Source organism: Sceloporus undulatus, chromosome 1, assembly GCF_019175285.1.
Source record: "Sceloporus undulatus isolate JIND9_A2432 ecotype Alabama chromosome 1, SceUnd_v1.1, whole genome shotgun sequence".
Classification (NCBI taxonomy): domain Eukaryota; kingdom Metazoa; phylum Chordata; class Lepidosauria; order Squamata; family Phrynosomatidae; genus Sceloporus; species Sceloporus undulatus.
Window position 1 is genome coordinate 7,321,199 of NC_056522.1, and position 27,312 is coordinate 7,348,510.

General features: G+C 42.1%; 1 protein-coding gene across 1 annotated transcript in view; it reads left to right on the top strand.

Annotated features, from left to right (window-relative positions):
- The window catches only part of BLK (BLK proto-oncogene, Src family tyrosine kinase), a 45,701-nt gene that overhangs the window by 12,229 nt on the left and 6,160 nt on the right, over positions 1-27,312 (top strand). The window contains exons 3-11 of the mRNA XM_042446974.1: positions 6,797-6,845; positions 10,940-11,033; positions 11,513-11,611; positions 13,144-13,247; positions 15,367-15,513; positions 18,391-18,543; positions 21,315-21,494; positions 22,553-22,629; positions 26,754-26,904. Coding sequence (XP_042302908.1) covers positions 6,797-6,845; positions 10,940-11,033; positions 11,513-11,611; positions 13,144-13,247; positions 15,367-15,513; positions 18,391-18,543; positions 21,315-21,494; positions 22,553-22,629; positions 26,754-26,904 — 1,054 coding nt within the window. The remainder of the gene's footprint in view (positions 1-6,796; positions 6,846-10,939; positions 11,034-11,512; positions 11,612-13,143; positions 13,248-15,366; positions 15,514-18,390; positions 18,544-21,314; positions 21,495-22,552; positions 22,630-26,753; positions 26,905-27,312) is intronic.

Genomic DNA, 27,312 nt, shown 5'->3' on the forward strand with positions numbered 1-27,312 from the left:
TATGATATAATAGGCATCACTGAAACCTGGTGGGATGAGTCTCATGATTGGAATGTGGAAATAGAGAGGTATAACCTTATTAAGAGAAATAGGCCAGACAGGAAAGGAGGAGGAATAGCCCTATATGTCAGAGATATTTACACCAGTGAAGAGATCCAGGACATCAATCCTGGAAGCCAGGTGGAGAGCATCTGGATAAGAATCAAAGGAGAGGGAAACAACAAGGATGTTACGGTGGGAGTCTACTACAGACCCCCAAGTCAGACTGAGGAATTGGATGATATCTTTCTAGAACAGATGACCACACACTCAGAAAAGAGAGATGTAGTAGTGATGGGCGACTTCAACTATCCTGATATTTGCTAGAAGTCAAACTCAGCAAAATCCTCAAGGCCTAGCAAATTCCTCACTTGCCTGGAAGACAATTTCATGGTCCAAAAGGTGGAAGAGGCAACAAGGGGGTCAGCTATTTTAGATCTGATCCTAACCAACAAGGATGACTTGGTTAATGGGGTGCAAGTGGTGGGATCATTAGGTGGAAGTGACCATGTTCTCCTGGAGTTTGTAATACAGTGGAAAGGAGAAGCCAGGCATAGTCAGACACGCATCCTAGACTTTAGGAGAGCGGATTTCAGTAAACTTAGAGAAGTATTGAGGGCGATTCCATGGTCAGAAATACTAAAAGATAAAGGAGTTCAGGACGGATGGGAGTTTCTCAAAAGAGAGATACTGAAGGCACAATTTCAAACCATTCCAGTGAGAAAGAAAAACGGGAGGTGTCTCAAGAAACAAGGATGGATGACTAAGGAACTTTCAGCCGAGCTAAGTTTGAAACAGAACATGTATAAGAAATGGAAAAAGGGGGAAATCACAAAAAAGGAATTCAAAGAAATAGCAGGCATGTGTAGGGGTAAAGTCAGAAAAGCTAAAGCACAGAATGAACTCAGGCTTGCTAGAGAGGTTAAGAACAACAAAAAGGGCTTTTTTGGATATGTCCGCAGCAAAAGGAAGAAGAAGGAAACGATAGGGCCACTGCGTGGAGAAGATGGCAAAATGCTAACAGAAGACAGAGAAAAGGCAGAATTACTCAACACCTTCTTTGCCTCAGTCTTCTCAGAAAAGGCAAAAGGTGCTCAACCTGAGGATAATGGAGCAGAGGACAGAATAGGGGAATTTCAGCACAGAATAAGTAAAGAGATAGTAGAGGAACACCTTATTAATCTAAATGAATTTAAGTCTCCGGGACCAGATGAACTCCATCCAAGGGTATTAAAAGAACTGGCAAATGTAATATCGGAGCCATTGGCAATAATCTTTGAAAACTCCTGGAAAACAGGAGAGATCCCAGCAGACTGGAGGAGGGCAAACGTTGTTCCCATCTTCAAAAAGGGGAAAAAAGAGGATCCCAACAATTATCGTCCAGTTAGTCTGACATCAGTACTAGGAAAGATTCTGGAGCAGAACATTAAACAGGCAATGCCATAATCACAATAAGTCATGCCAGACAAACCTAATCTCTTTCTTTGATAAAATGACCAGCTTGGTAGATGGAATGCTGTGGATATAGTATATCTTGATTTCACTAAGGCCTTTGACAAGGTTTCCCATGACATACTTGCAAACAAGCTGGTAAAATGTGGGCTAGACAAAGGAACTGTTAAATGGATCTGTAATTGGTTGACCGGCCGAACCCAAAGGGTGCTCAACAATGGCTCCTTTTCATCCTGGAGAGAAGTGACCAATGGGGTCCCACAGGGCTCTGTCCTGGGCCCAGTGCTATTCAACATCTTTATCAATGACCTGGATGACAGAATTGGGAGCATACTTATCAAATTTGCAGATGACACCAAATTAGGGGGAATAGCTAATACTCCAGAGGACAGGATGAAGATTCAAAATGACCTGAATAGACTAGAAAGCTGGGCCAAAGCTAACAAAATGAAATTCAACACAGAGAAATGTAAGGTATTGCACTTAGGGCGGAAAAATAAAATGCACAGATATAGGATGGGTGACACCTGGCTGAATGAAACTACGTGTGAAAGGGATCTAGGAGTCCAAGTAGACCACAAGTTGAACATGAGTGAACAGTGTGATGCGGCAGCTAAAAAGGCCAATGCTATTTTAGGCTGCATCAATAGAAGTATAGTGTCTAGATCAAGAGAAGTAATAGTGCCACTGTATTCTGCTCTGGTCAGGCCCCACCTAGAATATTGTGTCCAGTTCTGGGCGCCACAATTCAGAAAGGACATTGAGAAACTGGAGCGTGTCCAAAGGAGGGCGACAAAAATGGTGAAGGGTCTGGAAACCATAAATAATAATAATAAAAATTTTATTTATATACCGCCCTTCCATCGATCAGGGCGGTGAACATTACAATAAAATCAAACACAATACAATAATATACACATATTAAAAACAAGTCAAAACCCCATCAGCCAGCCATCTTGCCGACCATAGAGGGAGGAAGGCCATCAGGAACTCATTTGGGGAATGCAGCTCGAAATAGGAAGGTTTTCAAGTCCCTTCTAAACTGAGCTAGGGAGGTGGCCGAGCGGAGCTCTGTGGGCAGCATATTCCAAAGGGCAGGGGCGACGCTGGAATATGTCCTCCTTTTTGTGGAGGAGAGTCTGGTCCCTGGAACCCTGAGTGCCCTATGAGGAACGACTTAGGGAGCTGGGGATGTTTAGCCTGGAGAAAAGAAGGTTAAGAGGTGATATGATAGCCCTGTTTAAATATTTGAAAAGATGTCATATTGAGGAGGGAGCAAGCTTGTTTTCTGCTGCTCCAGAGAACAGGACCCGGAACAATGGATGCAAGCTACAGGAAAAAAGATTCCACCTGAACATTAGGAGGAACTTCCTGACAGTAAGGGCTGTTCGACAGTGGAATGCACTCCCTCGAAGGGTGATAGAGTCTCCTTCCTTGGAGGTCTTTAAACAGAGGCTGGATGGCCATCTGTCAGGGATGCTTTGATTTGGATTTCCTGCATGGCAGGGGGTTGGACTGGATGGCCCTAGTGGTCTCTTCCAACTCTACGATTCTATGATTCTATGATTGTGTGTACGTCTATAGAAACATAGCGCTGTCATGAACTGGGGTATCACCTGGGAAGGCTTCACATTTACCCCTGTTGCTCTGTCATCAGGCTTCCTCCCTAGGGATAAAGGAGGGAGGGAGAGCCTCATCTCGGCCTCTGAGGGAGCCATCAGGCAGACCCAGCAACATCAAGGTCTGCCTGAAGGATGAGGCCCCTCCCTCCTCAACTGTCATCTCGGCCTCAGAGGGAGCGATCAGGCAGACCCAGCAACATCAAGGTCTGCCTGAAGGACGAGACTTCTCCCTCCTTTAACTGTATTTTGTATTATATTATGATTTTACTGTACACCGCTATGATCATCGCGGAATAGCAGTCTATAAATAAAATGTATTATTATAAAGCCCAGTGACGGAGCAGCCAGGAGGTCCTCATGTTCACCACTCCTGCATCAAAGGGAGAGCAGGACTTAACTGGGAGTCACCCCTCCTCTGGAGTGTCTTCCAATGCAGATTGCACCCCCTGTACACACCTCAGTGATGCCACTGGACATACACATATGCTTTTGGCTGCCCCTGATCTCTACTGGCCAAAATATGGCCAGTGAGGAGTGGCAGCAAGACACAAGTGGGTGTTAAGGGAGTGAGAGGACAGACAGGTATAGGTCCACTTGGGTGGAACATTATACCCCACCACCCTCTGCAGGATTGTGGCCTAGGTCTCTCTTATTTGAAAGATATGTTCTGAGATATTGTCATTGATATTTAATGATATTATACTACTTTAAGTATAGTTGGTATTAGTATTTAGTAGTATGTAGTAATAGTAGTAGTATCATAGAATTATAGACTCCTAGAGCTGGAAGAGACCACAAGGGCCATTCAGTCCACCCCCTGCCATGCAGGACCTCACCATGAAAGCACACCTGATAGATGGCCATTCAGCCTCTGTTTAAAAACCTCCAAAGAAGGAGACTTTACCACACCCAAGGAGTGTCCCAATGTTGAACAACTCTTACTGTCAGGAAGTTCCTCTTAATGTTGAGGTGGAAACTCGTTTCTTGTAGCTTGCATCTCTTATTCCATGTCTTTTCGCTGGAGCAGAAGCAAACAAGCTTGATCCATCCTCAGTATGACAGGGCTATCATATATTAACTGTCTCTTCTCCATGCTAGTAATAGTAGTATTTGGTAGTAGTGGTAGTAGTATTTTACATATAATATTATAATGATATTATTTTCACCAGGGCCTGTCACAGGGTTTTCTCTCCATATGGCAGAAACAACCTGAAGATGCACCAAAATATATGAATGAGCAATGAAGTCCCAATAGCTTTACAGAAGCTTTTCTTGTGGTAGAAAGAATCTCACTTGTTGATAGAGATCTGCTCAGTGGACTTCAGTTTTGGACTCGCTCTGAATACTGTCATGATAGAGTCATAGCATCCTAGCATTGGAAGGGGCTTCATGGGCCATTGAGTCCAACCCCCTGTTGAGCGAAGGATCTTCAGGTAGAGCATCCCCAGCAGGTAGCTGTCCAGCCATTTGCCTTTTATAAGTCACCATCAGGTCATAACTTAGGCCCTTTCCAGACAGGTCTTACGGGACGTCCTTGTTACATGCTAGGGTTGCCTCAGGGCACTCCGCCCACATGAGGCCTAACCCTAGCATGTGACAAAGGCCCAATCATGGTGGCTTCCTATCCACATGGGGGCCGCCATGATTACGACACACATGCGTGCCGCCTCCAAATGGAACAGCACGAATGTGACGCCCTTGCGTCATCCCAAGCCGCTTACGGCGGCCTAGGTACGGTACAGGAAGGAACTCCAAAACGGAGCTCCTTCTAGGGGAACGCCTCGTTCTCACAGCCACCAAACCAAATGGCTGTGGGAATGAAGCCAGGAGAAAGGGGTCGAGCGGGCCCTTTCCCTCCTGGCAGCAGCTCCCAGGCTGCTCCTAGGGTGTTCAGGGGCATGAAGCCCCAAGGACACCCCTTTTCTGGACCAGGGAGCATTTTGCCGCTTCTTCCTGGTCCCGAAAAGCGCCGGATTGGGGCTTTTGGGCTGCCGCTGTGGCTGCCCTGGCCCCAATCCGTGCTTCAATGGAGCGGCTGCAGGTCGCCCCAAATGGGAGGTCTGTATCCTGCCAGTGTGCCCAGGAGCTAGAGATACAAACTGTATCTTTAGCCATGATCACCACCATCTTCACAGTCAGGGCAGGGACTGGGGTCTCCCAAATAGCAGCAGGAGTGTGAAAGTTCTTTATGGTCCTGCTGAGCTGGATGAGACCTCTTGAAACCACAACTTGCTGCCACCAAAACAACTTGCTGCCACCACCCAATGATTAACCAGTTGCACCTCTTGAATGCATTGGGGCATTGCTGGGACTTCTACCGGTATTTGCCAACCCAGCGAGGAACTAGCCAAGCCACGGCCCAGGAACAAGGAGTGCCAAAAGGCAGAGTACCTAAGGGGAATTTTTATTCTGGGAAGACAACCTTGATAAATGGAAGGACTCCCATTTATCACAATGAGGTTTCCTATTGGCCAGAGACCCAGGATGGCAGCCATATGCCTTTAGGTCCAAAGGTAGCTGTGCTTCAGGTTATCTCTATACCAGGGTCATACCTTCCAATTGTCCCAGTTTGGCAGGGACAGCCCTAATTAATCCTCAGTCATCCCACTTTGTTCAATTGCTTTAAAAATGTGCCAGTTTGGGGCAGGTGGGAATAATCCAACATCATTTGTAGGGTTATAAGTTTCCAGCCCTAATAAATAATAATATGGCATTTGCTAAAGGTGAATACAGATTGCCTATGAGATGTAATTGTTTGAGCATTGGACTAGGACTCTGGAGACCAGGGTTCAGATCCCTACTCAGCCATGAAACCCACTGGGCGACCTTGGGCAAGTCACATTCTCTCAGCCTCAGAGGATGGGAATGGCAAACCCCCTCTGAAACTTGCCAAGAAAAGCCTGTCACAGGACTTTTTCTTCAGACTGTGGAATGATCTGTTGGAAGAGATTCAACAGCTGAATACACTGTCCGAATTCAAAACAGCATTGAAGACCAGTCTCTTCCAGCAGGCATAGCCAGATGATTTTAAGTGGTGAATTTGGAAGTTGGATTTTAAATTTGCACTGCTTTAAAATGTGTTTCTTTTATTTGTCTTTTTAAAGGGTTGCATGATTTAATTAATGTGCTTTGATAGGTGTTGTTCCTTGTTGATTTGTTGTTGTTCTCCACCTTGATCCGTGGGGAGAGGCAGAAAAGAAATATTATTATTGTTGTTGTTATTATTATTATTATTATTATTGTGAAGTCGAAGGCTTTCTCTGAAGATGCCAGCCACAGATGCTGGTGAAAAGTCAGGAATAAACTCTTCTAGAACATGGCCACATAGCCCAAAAAACCCACAAAAATGTATTATTATTGTTGTTGTTGTTGTTGTTGTTGTTGCTGTTGCTTTTCTGCCTCTCCCCATGGATCAAGGTCGTTGTTGCTGTTGTTATTGGTTCACCTTAGGATCAGCATAAGTTGGAAACAACTTGAAGGCACACAACAACAGCAATGTAAATACAGCTTCTGCTAATCATGGGAATTAGATAATTATTGGAGTGCTAAATTGTGTTCCCAATACAGCATTTAGCAATGAAGTGATATCCAAATAGCTTCATGGTTATGGGATAGAAGCAAAGGGACGAAGTCTAAAGCACTGATGTCACATGGCATCTGTTGTTTCTTTCTTTCTTCTAAAGGGCAATCCACGCACAGTTACCACTTCTGCTGACCATCCTTCAGGCAACGGTGAGAAACCTTTTTTAATTTACCAATTTACTTATGGGTCCTAGTGGCTCCCTGCCTTGCCCCCAAATAAACAGTGAAGCAAAGGAAAGAAAATAGAACACAATGAAATGGAATGTTGAAAGAAAACTGGGGGAGGGAGAAATGATATAAAAACTATGCTGTTATTTTTGGGTTGGTGTTATTCTGTTAAAGAAGTACACACACAGTTCCAGGGTGAAGCATCTCAACATACTCCCCGAAATTTCATAGATAAAAACCAAGACAAGTGGGCAAGCAGCATCACAGTGTAGTCCAGACGGCATACGTTATTAATGAAGAAGAACACACAAGCTAGGAGAGGATGCAGCAGTTTACTTTTGCCTGAGTCTACTGGGAATGTCGAGTTTCTGCCTTGTCCTCTTTTGTCTTTAGAAATCAGTTTGCAGAAATTGAAATAAACTGAGAACAAAGGGGGAAAGCAGGAGGAGGAGAGAGAAAGTAGCACATTTTAACAGCAGCTGAAAAAGTGAGAAGACAGAGGATTAATTGGGACTTCCCTGTCCAAACTGGGACAGTTTGATGGCCATGATCTTATTCAAATCTTTATTTATTTTTCTATTGAAAAAATTACAGTTATTTTGGATACTTTTGTAAAAGCTTTGCTGTCAGGGAACAGGGGACTATACCTGTGTTTGTCTGTCAATTTTTGTCCACAAATATCTTCCAGAGAGTGTAAGGGATTTTCACTATGTTTTGGGTTCTCTTTGGGTCATTTTAGGCCAGTGGCCTTTTTTTTGGGGGGGGGGGGGGGTGACAACAGGAAATGATCTAGGCTGCATCTGTACCTGCAGACACAATGCAATGTGACATCACTTTATCCATCATAAATTTGGGATCTGTAGTTTGTTGTGGCACTAGAGCCCACTGACAGAGAAGACTAAATATCCTGCAAAACTATGAATCCCAGGATTCCACAGCACTGAACCGTGGTACTTATAGTGGGGTCAAGATATATTAATTCTGCAGTGTAGATGCCATGGAAGAAAGAGAAAAAAAACAGGACATTTTAAAAGCAGCTGAGAATGTGGGATAGCAGAGGATTTAATGCTCTCTTTTGTATGTTTTAAATTGTGTTATTCTTTTAAACTGTGAGCCACTTTGAGTCCCAATTCTGGAGAAAAGTGACATGATGAAGAGGAGGAGGAGGATTTTCCTGCCAAACTGGAGCAGTTGGAGGGTATGTGATTCAGGTTTAACTGCCATGGCTACATCCTATGCAATCCTGGAATCAATAGTTTGGTGAAGCACTGCAACTCTAGCTGAGAAGTTTAAATTCCTCTCCTTAAACTCCAAATTCCAGGATTCTTTAAGATGTTGCCATGGCAGTTAAAGTGGAATCATAGTGCTATAATTGTATAATCTGAAAGGTCCTCTGGAGAGCTGCATGATTTTCACCTTTGTTGGAGGGAATGAAACCAAAGTAGCCTATTCTTGAGTTCTTGGCTTGAAAAAACAAACCTTTGCACTTTTCTGGCATGATTCCTTCAATAAATCCAAAGGAAATAATAGCCAAATTCTGTTCTCACAAAACCACACATTGTTCCTGAGACATGTGACCTTGTGATAAAAAGGAGGAAGCTTGCTGGTGTCTTTATTTGAAAAGGTCAGACGGAGTGAGATTTAAAACTATCTGTCTCATGGGTGTCTATATTTAGATGGTCTCTTGCTGCGCATTCATTAAATGCTAAACGCTCATGCTACATAAAAGCTCTTTTCCCTGAGTGTGTGTATGTGTTTGTGTGTGTGTTCTGCTAGAGACATGCCTAATGGGATCGCATTTGCATTTGCCCCCTGAAGCCTTGGGGCTGGAAGAAACATTTGCTGTGGCTTTTGTGATTCCACATTGACAAGACAACCTATAAGATGTGGGAATAGAGACCAAACCACTTGATTCTTATGCAGCCTTTCCCGACCTGAGTCCTTGCTGATATATTGGACAACAATTCCCACCAAGTTGTAAGAAGAATGAAAGTATTTCAGCATGATGTCGAAGGCTTTCATGGCTGGCATCCATAGTTTCCTGTGGGTTTTTCAGGCTATGGGGCTGTGTTCTAGTAGAGTTTATTCCTGATGTTTCATCATCAGCTGTGGCTGGCATCTTCAGAGAATGCTGGAATGGAAGAGAGTGGCTTCCTGTTGGTTGAGAGGAAGTGGTTTACATGTTAATCTGTGTATTGTTCTGTTGTTGAATGGAGTCACAGGAGTCACAGACAGAATAGGGAAACTAGTCACGAAACACAACTTCCTCACACAACTGGTAAGGAAATACAAAACTCCAAATTCCAGCATTCTTTAAGATGTTGCCATGGCAGTTAAAGTGGAATCATAGTGCTATACAGTGGTACCTCGGGATACGAAATACCCAGGTTACGAAATTTTCGGGATACGAAAAAATCCCATAGGGAATCATTGTTCCGGGTTACGAATGTTTTTTCGGGTTACGAAAAAACTTTTGGTGCTTTTTTCGGCTTTTTCGCACGGAATCGCGGCTTTTCCCCATTAGCGCCTATGGCAATTTGGCTTACGAAGGCTTTTCGGGTTACGAAAGCGGCCGCGGAACGAATTACTTTCGTAACCCGAGGCACCACTGTAATTGTATAATGTGAAAGGTCCCCTGAAGAGCTGCATTTCAAAGCTCCTGACTTTGAAAAAATGGCTTCTAAAATGTGTTAAGAGACGCAGGCTGCAGCTGGGCTGCTCTTGGATGGTGGACTGGGGGACAAAAGCCATGTGATAGGACCAGGATGCAGCCCAAATTAGGTTCCAATTCAGGAGCAGTAAGTTGTGTTATAAAAGCTGTGTGATAAGCTTCCCAAGTTTGGCTACCAGTCCTGAGAAACACCAAAAACAAGACCCAGCCCATGCAAATAAAAGCCACCAAGGGTGAGGGGGGGGGGGGGTTCCTAGCAGACAACAGAACATTAATTAAATAGACACCCTGTAGGCCTTGTCATTCAACAACAGAACAATATGCAGATTACATGCAAATTACTTCCCCTCAACCAACAGTATATATACCCCACTCTCTTCCATGCCAGCATTCTCTGAAGATGCCAGCCACAGATGCTGGTGAAATGTTAGGAATAAACTAGAACGTGGCCTCATAGCCTGAAAAATCCACAGAAAACTAAAGCATCTCACCCTTCAATGAGGAACTGGCCAAATAAGGGCTGGTTGAAAATCATCATAGCTGCACAGCTGAACAGGAAGCTCCTAACTCAAAGCTGAAGGAACAGAAGGCACTAAGGGCTTGCCTATACTAAGGATACACACCAGACTCAACCTTGTCCCAGTGTGATCTGTCCAGATGATATAGGACCACATCCACAGCAAAACTACCATTTTAATCTGGTTTAAGATAACCCACTGTTTGCTCTGGAGCTTCCTGGGAGGCTGGATTGGGTCCAATTCAGCCAGTTCTCCAGACAGCAAATGTGGCACCATACCCCTTACTCTGCACTGCATAGGACAGGCAATGGAATAGGTCTTCTTTGGTGCTGTTGTTGGCTCACCAACCAAGCAGATCCTGCAAGACCCTGGCCAATGCTGACACTTCAACTCGACAGAATGGGGGACCTGTGCAAGAAGCAACAGCCGCAGCCAGGCTCTCACAGGGATTTGCTTGGCTGGAAAAGTGGCATCACTGATGCAGTCCCACTGGCTGATGTGCACAACTACCTCGTATCACACTGGATTCGGCCTGCTGTGTGTGACCATCATTGTGGTCAGTCTGGGGCATAATGCTCTGAACTTGCCCCAGATTAAGCAGCCAGTGTAGACATGCCCTATGTCAGTCCAGGCCCCAAATGTGGCTTTGCTTGACAAGGGATGAGAATGGGCAAGCTATTCTTACAACAGCAACGATTCTGGCTGTAGGATGAGATCTTCAGATGAAGGAGAGGATATCAATGTTTTCAAACATTTCATAGCTGTTTTTTATTTCATTTCACAGCCACTTTGAGTTCCATTCAGGAGAAAAGCAGTTTATGAATCAAATAATACATACATACATACCAGAATACATTATTTACTCAAGGGTTTTTCTCATACTACAGGCAAACACTGTGTAGTTGCGCAGCATGAGTTTAACCCTACAAGTGAGCGCGACCTGCCGTTGACAGTAGGCGAAATATTTGAAGTCCTTTACAGGTAAGCAACCTTGTTCAGCTTTCTGATGGTAGAATTCAAAGATATAGCCATGTTAGTCTGTAAAATCAGTATGTAGAGAGATCTCATAGCACCTTTGAGACTAACTGAAATAAAGAAGTTGGCAGCATAGGTCTACTTAAGTCTATGAAAGGTGATGCTGCCAACTTCTTTCTTTCAGTTAGTCTCAAAGGTGCTACAAGATCTCTCTCCATAGAGCTTTTTGATAGGTTCACATATACTCTGATTTGGCTTTCACTATAAATTCAGGAAAATAATGTTCAGATTTGAAGTATGCCAAATTAGAACTCATCCCTTGGTCTCCTCATGAGCAACCATCAGATCACATTTTGCAGAGGTCATTACATGACTATGCCTCTTTCTGTTGGGAGTGGAATGAACAAAGCTTAGCCCCCCCCCCCCCCACCCCAGTGTACATTGTGTATTTTTGTACTTATTTTGTTACTGTGCTTTGTTCACAGCAATGGGGACTGGTGGCTAGCAAAATCACTTACCACCGGGAAGAAAGGCTACATTCCTAGTAATTTTGTGGCCCGTGTCAACAGCCTAGAAGAAGAGAAGTAAGTCTGAAAAGAAGGTATAGCAAGCTCCTCATGTTTATCACATCATCCCAAAGTCTGTCATTTTCACTTGATGCTTTTGGGAAATCTGTCCAATATTTTAAATCAGGTTTCTGGCCCTCATGGTTTTACAGTATGACATTTGGAAACAAGCACTGAAGACAGAAAAATAGTTAAAGATATGTTGCCTCAGTCATTATCAAAATAGAGACTGTAGGCAAGAAATTAGAAGAAATTAGAAGACTTGGAAAGACACATTGGCTCTTTCCAAACTACAAACCCCAGAACTCTGTAGAATGGAACCATCACCAGTGAAATAGTAGTCACACTGCTATATTTTTGGGAGCCAGTAGTTTGAGTGTTGGACTACAACTCTGGAAACCAGAGTCCAATTCCATGCTTGACCATGAAGCCCACTAGGTGACTTTGGGCAAGTCACACACTCTCAGCCTCAGAGGAAAGCAATGGCAAACCCCCTATGAACAAATCTTGTCAAGAAAACCCCATGATAGCTTTGCTTAGGATCACCATAAGTCAGAAACAATCTGAAGGCACATAACAACAACAACAATAACAACTCTTCAATACACTCCATGCATCTGAGGAAGGAGACCAAGGCCTGGTACAGACCACTCAAAAAGGGCGGTCTGCCAGCGCCCTGGTTTGCTCTGTGAGGAAGCCACAGTGGACAAACTGTGCAGCTTCCTTGTGCAGCAAAAAGAACCCATGAAAAGCAGGTCCTTTTTGCGGTGTCATAATGATGCCACAGTGCGCCAATGGCGCACTCCCAACGTCATTATGGTGTCATGACGTGCGGATGCTAGGCATACATTGCGTCAAAATGTTGGCACCCATCTGTACATGGCGCTGCCATTTTGACGTACGGAAGACATGCTAGGGTTGCGGGGCGTGTGGAAGCGCGGCGCCGAGGCAACCCTAGCACGTCATCCCGTCTGTACCAGGCCCTAGTCTACAAAATCTGATCTTTGAAGCTAAGGAAGTTCAGCTATGTGTGTGTGTTTGTGTGTGCATGCACCTTCAAATCACCTGTCACTTTATGGCAATGCCATGCATTTCATAGGGTTTCCTTCCTTCCTCTGATATATAGCCTACAACACTTGGTATTCATTGGTGGCTTCCCATTCATGTACTAAGGCTGAAACTGCTGCTTAGTTTCTAAAATCAGATAGGACCTGGTGCCTTTAGGGTATTTAGGCCCTAATGTATAGAATAAAAGTAATAGTAAGACTGAAGGCTATAAACCAGAAGCCAAAGTATAAAAGTTTACACTTCCATAAATTAAAAAACCCTAAACTCCACCAAATCCCTCACCTTTGGTTACATTGGTTTATGGAATTTACATTAGGGTTGATGGGACTTGCATTCCAACAGTTTGAGGCTACTAAATTCCCATTGCTGATCTAATAATTTCTGAAATATTGATCTCCCCCCAAATTATTATTATCATTTTAGACAAGTCTCTATTCCACCAGAGGTGCTTTAGTGAAAAATATTTCTGTCTTCTTTCTCAGATGGTTTTTTAAAGGCCTGAGCAGAAAAGAAACGGAACGACTCCTGATGGCACCACGCAATGCAGTGGGTTCATTCCTGATCAGGGAAAGTGAGACAACTCCTGGTAAGAAGTTAGGAAAATCCCTTCGCAAATTGGACAGGTTTCTTTTGGGGCATTATAATTCTCAGAATTCTTCTGTTGTTATGGCCATTGCCTTAGGGATCCTGGAAGTCAGACTCACCACCACCATCACGAAAGTAACCTTTCAAAGCTCTGAATGTTTTGCCTATGAAGATGAGAAGGCTTTATGGAGCTTTCCACAGGGATTAGTGATCTTGGCTGCATGCAGCTTGACACCGCTTTAACTGCCATTGCTCAATGCTATGGAATTCTGGGATGTGTAGTTTTGTGAGATATTTAGCCTGCTCTGTCTGAGAACTCTGATGCCACAACAAACTACAGATCCCAGGATTCCATAGGAAAGAGCCATGGCAATTAAAGTGATGTCACACTGCAGATGCAGCCTTGCTGACTGTGTCACTTCACAGTCACCCACCCTTTGCTAGCCAGGTGAATCACTCTGGAAATTTGTGTGTGTGTTTTCTTAATTTTAATGTTCCATATACAATATCAGCTCCTTAAGAATGTAGATGCAGGATGGATTGGTTCTAGCCTCCAAAGAATTCTGCGGGTAGGGAAGAGAGCGCAACCCCACAACATCTTCCATCCCTGATTTAGGAGTTGGTGTTACACTAAACATTTTTTTTCTTCAGCATATATCCATATTGCCACACACACAGCCAGACACACACACACACACACACACACACACACAGACACACACACAGACACACACACACACACACACACACACACACATGCTCTTTTAGAGGAAACCACTCCCATGTCTCTCTGAAAGGACTATAGTCCCATGCTTTCTCTATTGCCTTTGCTTGCTAAGAGCTGGACTAGAGATTGCTTATTTATCTGTTTGCCATAATACACAATTGCAGTGCTTTCCTGTCCTGTAGAGCTCATCAAAGAATTACTGAGGATTTTTAGAGAAATTGTTCCTTTAGTTAAAAGCTTCCTGTGTTCAGCTTCTGGGAGTTTTATTTCCTCCTACCAAATTAATTTTTCTCCTTTTTAAGATTGCATTTCCACTCCATGGAGATGCATGTGCGTCTTTGTGAAATTCTCTGTTCCATTGTCTCTTTCTCTCCTCTGATTATTTTGCTATAGTGAGAAGATAGGGTCAGGAAATAATGAAAAGAGATGTGTAATTTGACACTTGCAGCTTTTGAATTCAGTACAGTCACATTGTGTGCTAAGGAGTTGTTATACATTTTATATTTTTAACATTGGCAGGCCACTGAAGAAGACGTCAGTCGAAACGCATCTGGCCTTTGGTTTTTATTATTAGAATTGTTACATTTTCTATAATTGCCAAAGATAAAGGGAGGTTTTTTTCCTACCCTTTCTGTTGTTTTATTGGCTTTTCTCCAGGGTTTAGTTTCTCTGGTTTTGAATTTTGGATATTTTATCATTAATATATATTCACCCTTAACATTTACAGATTTTTCAGTGGGGTATTTATACCCTTTAAGATACTATATTGTTTTTTTGCTCCAGGGTGCTGTTATTTCCTTATATATTTTTTTGCCAGAACCCTTCGGTTGCTTAATCTGACACTTGCCCATATCTATGGGGCATAAAAACTTGACTAAAATAAGAAGCAATTCAAGGACAATGCAGAAATCCTCCAGACCTGCTAAGATGAAAATAATGAAATGCTAAAACCTTCATACTTTATTCCCACACCGATATCACACAGATTTCCCCCTTCGAGTTTGGAGCTGGCTTTCTAGGATTATAGCTCCCAGAAGCTGTATTCTATGATCAGCATTCCAAAAAGGTCACTTTTCTGAGTGCAACTCTCTATTACCCATGACAGAATCTGTTGCGATGGCAAAAAGTGTGGTCAGCCCTGCATCTCCATGGATTCAAGCATGCACGGCTTGAAAATATTCGTGTGTGTGTGTGTATAAAAATTCCAAAAAGCAAATGTTAATTTTGCCATTATATATAAGGGACACAATTTTACTATACGTTGTATTTAATGGGACTTGAATATCCACAGATTTTGCTATCCACGAGGGAGCCCTGGAACCAAACTCCGGCAGATACCAAAGGCCCACTCTAATCTGATTTCTCTTCTTTTTTTTCCTCCGCCCCATTCTAGATGCCTTTTCCCTGTCCATTAGAGACAGCTCATCTCAAGGGGATGTCATCAAACATTACAAGATCCGGAAGATGGGTGATGGGAGATACTATATTTGCCCTAGGATCATATTCATTTCACTCCAAGAGCTTGTCAAGCATTATTCTGGTGAGCAAAGATATGTAGCTTAGTTAGGGACTGGCAGTCCAGGGGGAAGAAGTAGAAAGGGGGTCCTCTTCTCTGTGCTTTTGCTTCCAGCCTCCCAAAAGGACTTGTTATTTATAAAAGAGCAGCCATTACAATATAGATGGGCAATGATTGGGGGCTAAGGGCTGCACTGACCCCTCCAGGGGACTTTAATGGGCCACACTCTCTGGCCACACACTCTCAAATAATTTTTTTTAAAAAAATACTTTTACCCCCAAATATTCCCCATCCCCCATAGGGAGCATGGAGGCAATTGGCACCATGGTCTGGCCCCTTTCTGGACCATATTAGGCCAGAAAAGACTTTTTCTTTCCAACATGAAGTCACCCAGCCACAGACAGGGGAGATTATTGGGAAAGTAAAGAAAGGATAATGATGGGCATGAAGCATAATGCTCCCGTCCTTATGGCGCGATTCCAAGGAAGATTATCAGACATATTGCACTTATCCCATCATTAACCAGTCAGTAAAGTGGCATTATCCCATCACTTTGGTATTAACGAGATAATCCTCTAATGTGAAATGGAGGTAAATGACGGGACAATTCATTAATAGGATTTATGATGGGATAAGTGTGATGTCATCTGATAATCTTCACACAATCGCACCTTAAGGACTGGAGCATCACATTTCGCTCCCAACCTTGCCCTCAGTATGATAATCTCCAGTGTGACCAGATGTTATAACCGCAAAACAGAACAATGCACCACAAACTGTAGGACATTATAGGAAAATGTACAACATTGCAAAATAAAAGCTAAAAACTGTCACATCAATATAAACTCATGCTTCGTAGTCATGCTGAAAATGGAGGACATTTTGGAATTCATCCTGGACAGAAGGGTGAAATGTAAGACATGTCCAGGAAAAAGAGGACCATCAGGTCACCCTAGGCTGCACAGCTACCTGCTGAGGATGCTCTAGCTGGAGATCCTGTATGGAGCATGGGGTTAATTTGAAGGTACAATTTTAATTTTGCTGGTTGTTTTGGTCACAACTAGTGTCATTATATTCAGTGATATAAGGGAATTATGATTTATGAATAATGTCCACACAAAAACATTACTAAGGATTCTGTATGGTATGATATGGGAGGAAGTCAATGCGGGGGTGACACCATGAATTACCGTACTGGGTGACAGCAGCTCTAGTGATGCCACTGGTTGCAGCTTCTCTTTTATGGTGGTGCTGCCCCCACAAATGTGCACATATGAACTCTCTCTCTTTCTTTCTCTCTCTCTCACACACATTCCTCTGTATACCCCCAACATTTCACAGATGAAAATTTGGACATGTGTGGCCAAGCAACAGCTCAACTCCCATGTCAGTGGGACAGTAAATCCATTCTGTGTTTTGAATAACATTATAGAAACAGATCTTGCCAACAAAATGACCGCCTTAGGGTGGTCATGAATCAGAAATGACTTGAATGGACACAGTAACAGCAAAGGAGTTCTCCAAGGGGCTCTAGGCTTTAAAAATGGTTTCTTTCTTTCTTTCTTTCTTTCTTTCTTTTCTTTTCTTTTCTTTTCTTTTTTCTTTTCTTTATTTCTTTCTTTTTTTTTTTTTTTTTTTTTTTTGGAGGGAGAATACAGTTCAGCATCTTTGATAATGCTTGCAAAGTCTGAACTAAATGCTGGGGTGGATTCACAGCCCCACCAACATGTGTCAGCCACCTGCTGTCGCTGATACTTCCACAACAGGGTCTCACAGCTGCTTTTCCTTCAAAATAAAAACAGTCAGAGTATGTTTTTAAAGAGAGGGAATGAGTAATGCAATGTGTGATTTGGCTTTGACAGGCAATAAAGAAAATTGCCATTGAGTTTTAACAGGAGGTAGATGTTGCCCAAAATAGCTGCCTTCAGGGGCCCCTGGATTATCACTAGAGATAATGCTTAGAAGTTACTCACTTGCTGGAGAGGATCCAAACCAAGTACTCTCACCTAAAATAGAGCAGTTGTTCACATCACTTCTGAAGGGAGACTAGATGTCAATGTGTATGGTACAGGATAAGCAGATGTCCTCCTTTTCCAGGACATGTCCTACACTTCAGCCTTCTGTCTAGGAGGAATTCCAAAATGTCCTCCATTTTGAGCATGATTTAAGAAGCATGAACTTATATGAGTGTTTTTAGATTTTATTTTGTAATGTCCTGTTTTTTCTTGAATATTCTACATTGTGTGGTGCATTTTGTGGTCCAGCCAAATGCCATGAGTTTTAAAAGTTCAAGGATCTGGGCAAGGGTATAGCTATTTGGGAAGTGGAATGAGTGCATTGCCCATCTAAACAAGAATTCTCATAAAATTGTTCTTTGGTCCCCAAATTTCTAGCATTGCATAGAGTCAAACACTGAAAACAATTCATCCCAAGAACTCTTACATTTGTTGTATTCCGATCCCCTTGGGACCTTGGCTTGCTCCTTTTTCTTGTGATGATTGAACTGTTTTGTTTTGTTTTGTTTTTTAATTCAACTGAAATTTTAAGTTACTGCAATGCTAGGAATTTGGGTATTGAAGGAAAATTCAGCTGGAGAATTCTTGGTTTGGATGGTGATACCCTCATTTGGTCCCACATGGCAGATAAATCCCTGGATCTACAAGCTCTTTCCTTGCCTTTTCTTTACTAAAGTGGTTCTCTAAAATAATGCTTGGCAAAGTTACTGGCCATGCTAAACTGGGAGATTCTGGGCATTGGTCCAAACAAGTGACTTTCCAAGCTCCTATGCTCTGGAAAATATAATTGCAAGCTAGTCCATGGGGGAGACATAAGAATGTTTTGTGGCAACCTCTGAAAACCAACCTCTTCTTCTTTCCTGTGGGTTGCACAACCCATGCTCAGCTCAGCAGGATGGCCTGTGCCAGAAGCTTAGGGAGCCCTGTATATCTCTGACTCCAGAAAGGCCCTGGACCACGGATGAGTGGGAGATTCCACGGGAAACCCTGAAGCTGGTCAAGAGATTGGGATCTGGCCAGTTTGGAGAGGTGTGGATGGGTAAGTGGTAGAGCATGGCACTGCAGAGAAGTTCGCTCTGCCACAGGTAGCTGGGAAACTAGGATGCAAAAATAAGCTGGATGACCTCCCAGATAATTTCTGGAGTCCTATCTTCAGTTCTGGGCACCTCATTTTAAGAAGGATATGAGAGCTAGTGTGGCATAATGGTTTGGGTGTTGGACTATGACTCTGAAGGTCAGGGTTCGATTCCTCACTCAGCCATGAACCCTGGCCAAATCACATGCTCTCAGCCTCAGGAGAAGGCAATGGCAAACCTCCTCTGGGGCAAAATTCAAGAAATTGACATAATCCAATTAAAGCAAATTAAAACAGTAACAAATGCATTTAAACAGGCTTGAGAGCATATTAAGCAAGTTTAACAACAAGGCAGCTTAAATCAGTCAAAACACTTTGAGACGATTTAAAAAGCAAATACATGGGGAGATTTGGATGAAATCAAATATGTGACTCAACAGTCATGTTTTTACTCCATGCCAGTATGAGATCAGAGTTGGCACCAACTGGGCATTGAAAGATTAAAGAAAAATAAAAGGAAAACACTTAATTTAATGTGGATAGTATTGATGCTTAACAGCATGGTTGGGCAACTGGGGAGGTGAAGAGACCATTTTGACTCCCAGTAGATTGCACTGTTGTGTCTCAGTGTGCTAAAAGTGACACTTTGACTGATTTTTGGCCTTTGGGTGCTCTGCTGTGAAAAAAGCAGGCTATCACATTTGCAGCCAGTTTTGGTGTGGTTTGGCCAGCTTTTGGACGAAAAAAAAATCACCTAAAACTTGACATGATTTTTTTAAAATTGAAGTATGTGTGACCCTGGGAAAGTCACATTCTCTCAGCCTCAGGGGATGTTAGTGGCAAACCAAGATTCCATAGTATAGGGTGGGATAGAAATAGTGAAAGAAACTAAGGAATAGGCAACAACAATAACAACAACAGCAGCAGCAATAATAACAATAATATTTATTTCTGACTTGCCTTTCCCCATGTGTCAAGTCGGGGACAACAACAGACTAATATACAACACAGAGCATCTGTTAATAACATAACATCAGTTACAAAAACGTAAACCACTAAAACACCAAACATCAATTTAAATGTTTAGATAAGACCAATACATATTAAAACAATCAATCCACAGTTTAGAATTATTGAACCTTAGAATTCTAGAATTGGAAGATACTCCAATGGTCATCCAGTCCAACCCGAAAGTAAAAAAGCTGCCATTTTTCTCTGCTTTGCGTTCGGATTAACTATGCGTTATTTCACTTGGACAGCCCCCTAGTGTGATAAACTTCCCGAATTTGCAAGTTTTGTTTAAATTTGGATCTTGTTTAATTCCCGTTAAACGCCTGTTTTCCTGCAGGATTCCCTAGTGTGATAAACTCCCAGGGGCGGCTGAAGAAAAAGTCCTCGGGGTGGCAGTTGCCAACTTAGTCCTTGCTGACTGCAGTAAATGTTCCCTAGAGGTCCTGCGTGTATAGGGAGAATTACATGGGAAGAGGTGATCCCATAGGTAACCTGGACCCAAACTTAGTAGGACTTTAAAAGTAACAACCAATACATAGCTCAGTTGCAGAGCAGTGCTTTGTATGTAGAACAAAACAGCTTCCCTCCCTTGTGTTTCTTGCTCCCCCCCCCCAAAAAAAGGGTCAGATGGCAGGGGAAAAGCTTTATTATGACCCTGGGGGCCTAGAATTGTAGGTCTAGAAATGACAGCGTCTATCTCTGAAGGTCAGATGTGGCCTACATGGGTTCCCATTTTGCCTGTAATCTTTTTCTATGGTTAGATCTAATTAATGATTGGAGATAAGAGGCTATTTAATACCCAGGAATTGTGGAGCTGTGCTTTGCAGCCAGGGAAGCTGTTGCACTAGGAGTTTAGAATCCTAGAATCGTAAAGTTGGGAGTTTATCACACGGGAGGAATTTCTCTTAATTTTGAATGAAAAGAAAGTGGGGCCAGAATGCATTCATGTGAATTCGCTAGTTCAGCGAATTTATGTGAATTCGAATTGCATTTGAACTGACTTCCCATTGCCCAAAAATAGCTTGCCATTGCACGAATTTGTGTGTGGTAGTCTATCACGCAATAACGTGAAACCCCATGATTGCGTTCGGATTGCCATTGGATTATACTTCCAATTTCCCTTGTCTGATAAACTCCTTGGAAGAGACCCCCAAGGGCCATCCATTCCAATTGCCTGCCATGCAGGAAGACACAGTTAAAGCACCCCCAACAGACAGCCATCCAGCCTCTGTTTAAAAGCCTCCAAAGAAGGAGACTCCACCACCCTCCAAGACAGGCTGTTCCACTGTTGAACAGCTCTTACCATCAAGAAGTCCTTCCTAATGTTTAGGCAGAATCTCTCTTTCTGTAGTTTGAATCCACTGCTCCTACCCAGATTTATTCCTGTGTAGACAAGTTTAGAAATGAGGTATGCTTTGCAAGCCAAAAAATTGCTACACTGGGACTTATTCTTGAATGAATGTGCCTGGAACGGAGTTGTGCCTTGTGTAGATGGTCAGAAAGCTTCCAAGTTGGCAAGAATTATATCTGGCCCTGCTCACTTGGCTTTGGTCTGGCCTTGTGCCCTTGGCCCTTTCAGCTCCTACAAAATTGTTTAAAAAACACACACACCAGTATTTAAAAGTATATCTGTAACTGGAAGGATCTCAGTAGGTTTCTCAGCTGGGTTTCTGGAAAATGTCAAAGGAGATGGTGTTTAATTTATCCCTGCTGTTCTTCTGCAGGATATTACAAGAATAATGTGAAGGTGGCCATCAAGACTTTGAAAGAAGGCAGCATGCCTACAGATGCCTTTTTGGCTGAGGCCAACTTGATGAAGCAGCTTCAGCATAGCAAGCTGGTTCGACTGCATGCGGTGGTCACTCAAAAGCCCATTTATATTGTCACGGAATACATGGCCAATGGTAAAAATGATAATAAAACTATGCTTTGTTGATGCTTCTGGTGGGTCTGTGTAAACTGTATGGTTCTGTTCCAGTAATGCGGGGTTTGAGTTTCTGGAATTTTATTTCCTTGGGCCAAGGACTGGTTGCAACAACCAGAAATGTGAATTGCAAAATTCGCAGTTGTAAGGCTTATTTATGACATTGTAAATACTAAACAGGATGCTAGCCTCCAAGTCTCACAAATGAGATGTGTATACAGTGGGTCCTTGTTATCTGCTGCAGTTGTCTTACTATAGTAATAGGAAAGATTTAAAGAAGTTACGTAGGAGGTAAAATATTTAGTTGAAGTTAGGTTCAGAAACCTTGCAAAGGGTAATCTATCTGCATTGGTAGTATCAGAAACAATAAAGATAAGGGTATAATGGTGTATAGAAGATTCTTCTTGCATATGTTATAATTAACTTATATTAATATATATATTTTTTTGGTTTTTCATTTCTCATTTGCTGTACTTTGGGGTAAAACTGATAACTCACTTTTAACTGATTAATGATGCACAGAGGAACTATCTTCAAACATCCCAGCTACTTTATTTATAATGTTTTATTTTGTTGTATTGTTTTTTATGTATGATTTATAAATAGTCAATAAAAAGTTTTTTTAAAGAAAAAATAGTTACATGAGAAGGGCGCAATCGACCGCTGAATAATCTGGACTGTAACATCTAACTGATCAAACAGCACAGATTGTTAAAAAGGGTTTTGCATAAAAGTGGAAAATTCTTGTCCAATGTTTCAAAATTCACTTAATAATAACTAGAATATGTTGTACATTATGCCAAAGCAGGTAATATTATTCCTGGTCCTTACGTCTTTGAAATGATTTCATGCTGTTGCAAATTATAGGTAACAAACTTAATTGTTTTTAAATATCTGCATTATCAGATATTCTTTTTTGAAAACTGTATTGGTTTTTCAATTTCATTGTAAGCCGTCTTGGGTCCCTTGTTGGGACAACAGTGGGATATACATTTTATATTTTTAAAAGTAAAACACTCTATTTGTCTTCCCTTGCAGGGTGCTTACTGGATTTCTTGAAAACAGAGGAAGGCACGAAGCTGAATCTTCCCAAACTCATTGATATGGCAGCTCAGGTATACAGTTTGATTGATATCAATAAGGGGGAGAGTTTTGTTCAGTTTTTTAAAAGAAGTTTCCAAAATGTCCAGGCGTTTCTGTAAAACAAGCTGAAAAAACTTGAGAGTTTAGAAATGTTTATGGTACGAGAAGGCAAAACTGAGATAGGGTGCATCTGTAGAAATAACGCACTGTAGAAATAATGCAGATGAAGCCAAAGGAAGGATGATGGTGATGGTGATGAAAAAAGCAAAAACAAAGACACATTTTGAGGGCACCACAAATACAGTGAAGTCCGGCCTCTGAAACTGAGTCTGCTGTTAAATACAGTATTACTTGGTGAATGTTGAATATCATGACTTTGTTCTTTTGATTCTGAGGTATTAAATGTTTGGATTTATGATAATATAGAAATGACCTTAAGAAGATAACAGATGGAGATTAGCGTTATCAAAATTTTTGGACGCTTTGGTATATAGTGACTGTACTAATAAGGTGAGAGCCAGCATGGTTTGAGCATTGGACTAGGGCTCTGGAGCCAAGGGTTCAAATCCCAGCTCAGCCACTTAAACCTACCAGGTGATCGGAAACAACTTGAAAGGACACAACAACAAACTGAGAGGAGGCATAATTTGACAAGTAGAAGAATTTGTATACGCTGTCAACCCTCCATATCCACAGATACTTTTTTATCCACGATTGAAGCATCCACAGCTTGACAATATTTTGAAAATACATGTTGATTTTGGCATTTTAAATAAGGGACATCATTTTATTCTGCCACTGTATTTAACAGGACTTGAGCATCCACAGATTTTGGTATCCATGAAGAGGGGGGGGGGGGGGTGTCCTGGAATCAACCCCTAGCAGATGCCATGGGTCCAAAGTCAGAAATGAAAACCTTTTTGATTTAATTATCACCAGATCTTGGAAAGAAGGAAGGAAGGAAGGAAGGAATATTGAACCATGTATATGTAATTCAAGAAGATGGTTTGCAAATGTTAACAGTGAAATTAATTTTAAAATATTATATATCACATCACATCATTTATTATATTATATATTCTTTCTTTCAGTTAGTTTAAAAGGGGTCAGCACACCATGCTGTTATGAAACAGCTGTGCACACAAGCACTACCATACCCCCCCCCTCTCTCTCTCTCTATATATATATATATATATGGCTTTCACAGCCAGAATCCATAGTTTTTTGTGGGGGGGTTTGGGTTATGTGGCTGTGTTTTGGAAGAGTTTTTTCCTGATGTTTCACCAGCATCTATGGATGGCATCTTCAGAGAAAGATGCCAACCACAGATTCTGATGAAACGTCAGGAATAAACTCTTCCAGGATATGGCCACATAGCCCAAAAACCCCACAAAAAACTAAGTATGGCATTGCTTGTGTCCACAGCAGTGTCATAACATCCTAGTGTCCTGACCTCTTTAGATGCAAACTTTGAGGCACAGGGTAAAATTAGAAATTTATCTGTGTGTATCTCAACCTGTGGTCACCCAAGCCAGTACACTCCTAGGTTTGTGTACATTGAGAGTAAACCAGCCATCGGCTGCTATCGCATTAATATCAGGGCAGGAAGTGACGCCAATCTCTCAATTTTCCACGGGGGTGAGAAATGTTCAAGCCGGAAGAGGGTCAGGCGTGAGCATATCATATACTTGTGGAAAGTTAGTTTTCATATCCTGTTTCAAAACCACATGAAAGTGACGAGATGGAAAAACCAACAAGCCCAAAACCAACAGCTCTTTGTGGAGTGGAAAATTCTCAGACCTCTTTTGCAGAGCAAATGCAAATGGAGAGGTGAGAATCTTTGGGTCATTCTGGTAACAGAGGCTGCTGCCATACTGCAGAAATAATAATGATAATAATAATGATAGTAATGATGATGATGATGATGATGATGATGATGATGATGATGATGATAATAATAATAATAATAATAATAATTTCCTACCCACTTCTCCCCATGGATCGAGGTAGGGAACAACAACAATTAGCAGACAGACAACATCAGTTAAAACACTTCATTTAAAATACATATCAGTTTAAAAGGACAAATAAGATCTGCACATATTAAAACAATCCACATTTAAAATTTGCAATTTATTATTATTATTATTATTATTATTATTATTATTATTATTTGTATCCTGCCCCTCTGAGAACAATCGCGGTGGCTAACAAAGTTAAGAATACAAAACATATAAAATCCCTGGGACCCTCCCCTCCTTAAAAAAGTATTAAATCCAATGCAATATTTAAAAAACAGAACAAAAAACAACAAAAAACAAACATACAAGTTAAAAACTGACCAGAAGGTCAACAACATCATACCAACAAGCAACCAGTGGGAGCAGCAGTATCTTTCCCAGATGTTTTGCGATCTCTTCCAACTCTATTATTCTATGACAGGGGTAGGCAACCTTTTTGAGCCGGGGGCCGGGTTGCTGTCCCTCAGACAACTGGGGGGGCCAAAGCCAAAAAATAAATAATTAAATAATTTTTTAAAAATTAAAATAAATAAATAAACTGGGACAAATGTAGGACAAAAATTTCAAATGGAGGGCACTTTTTTAAAAATATGGAGGACATGCTAAAAATTTGCTGATTTTTTTTAAAAATGTTAATATAAATGCATGTTTTGGAGGCTTCTATAGACAATTGCCCCCCTTGCCCGCCGCTTGCTCCCCTTGCCTTCCACTTGCCCGCCCTTGCCCGCCTCCTCCTGATAGGCCAAAGGCTCCGGTGGCAATCGGTGGCAGGACCAGGCTGGGGCCGGTCCCAAGGCCTTGCCGGGCTGCATCTGGCCCGCAGGCCGCAGGTTGCCTACCCCGTTCTATGATTCTATGGCGCGTTACAGACGGGCGCAAGAGGCGCCTTGCCCCTCGTGCATAATCGATACGTCAAAAGGGCGGTGCCCTATACAGATGGGCGCTGTCATCTTGATGTAGCGGACGCTCTGCGTCCGCACGTCCCAACCCGGAAGAGACGTCGCGAGTGTGCGCTTTGGCACTTGCGACGTCTCTTCCAGGTTGCCGGAAGGAGCGCGATTTCCGTGCTCCTTTTTTGCAGCACGGAGGAGTCGCGCGGTTTGGCTGCTGCAGCTCCTCCGTGCTGCAACCGGCAGCGGCCCAAGACCGCCCCTTTTGGGCGGTCTGTAACAGGCCTATGAATCTATGAATAAATTATTACAGAAGTATCTATGCATTTTCATACAGATTTTAAAATAAAGCATCATAAGCAGGATAACAGCTTGGGTACCATTCATCCTCAGAGATTGCCTGATAAGTCTTTGGAATTATTTACTTAAATTATGGTCAATGCAATTTCATGTTGTTCTGTACCTTCAAGGTGACTCTGACTTATGGAAACCTTGTCACAGGGTCTTCTTGGCAAGGTTTGTTATTCAGAGGAGGATTTCTGTTGCCTTTTTCTGAGGTAGAGAGAATGTGACTTGCTCAGGGTCTCAAGTTCATTTCCATGAGCAAGGATTTGAACCCTAATCTCTCACAGTCTTAGGGTGCATCTACACTGTAAAAATAATGCAGTTTGACACCATTGTAAGTGCTGTAACTCTGTGTATGGAATCCTTGGCTTTGGAGTTTTACAAGGTCTTTGGCTTTCTCTGCCAAAGATTGCTGGTGCCTTACAAAACTACAAATCCCAGGATGTTGTAGGATGGAGCCATGGCAGTTAAAGTAGTGTCAAATTGCATTAGTTCTACAGTGTAGATGCACCCTAAGTCCAACATTCAGCAGCTACACTATGCTAACGCTCTTTGGTCAGTGGAAAAACTCAGCAATTCCTGCCTTTCTTTGATATTCCTTTTGATCCTAGATGTATTGCTCTGTTCTTTGTTCTCATTTTTGGGTTCTTTAAATGCAATGTTATACATAATTTGTATGAGTTTATTATCTAAGAAGAAATATTTTCTGTACCAAAAAGAGTCAAAAGCTCATGTGGAAATGTGGAAATGTGGAAATGATCAATTTAGAACTTGAAACACAAGAAAGAGAAATTGATACAGGTGTCCATACAAGGCAAAACTGCAGAAATATCCTTCCGTTGATGAGCAGAATTTTTTATGGTTCTATGCAGTTAAATTAGTTGCCCTTGTTTCTTGTAGGTTGCTGAAGGGATGGCATACATTGAGAGAATGAACTCCATCCACAGAGACCTCAGGGCAGCCAACATTTTGGTCTCGGAGAACCTCATTTGCAAAGTTGCAGACTTTGGCCTAGCTAGGATAATAGAGGATGAATACCTGGCACAAGAAGGTCAGTCCAGCATCACGGTTTGTGGTAAAACGCTATTCATGGGACATGGTCTAGATGGGGACAAAAAGATGACCCTCTCAAAAGGTTGGTCTGCTCACCCTATATATTCTACTCTTAGAGGCTTTATCACACTGTTGAGGCCTTTATCACACAAGGCTATAAAACGGAAGGTTAACAGAATAAAAACATCTTTGGCTGGTACTTATCACACAACATAGTGTCCATTCTACTGCTGCCTTGCATGCCATTTGTTACTGTAGTGCTCAATAACTATAAACTCAATAACAAAGGAGAATCTCTACTGAAAGGTTACTCTGGACATCTGCATTGAACCATGGCAGCTAAAGTGGTGTCAAACTACATTAATTTAAATTAATTAAATTTACAGCGCTATATAAATAAAGGATG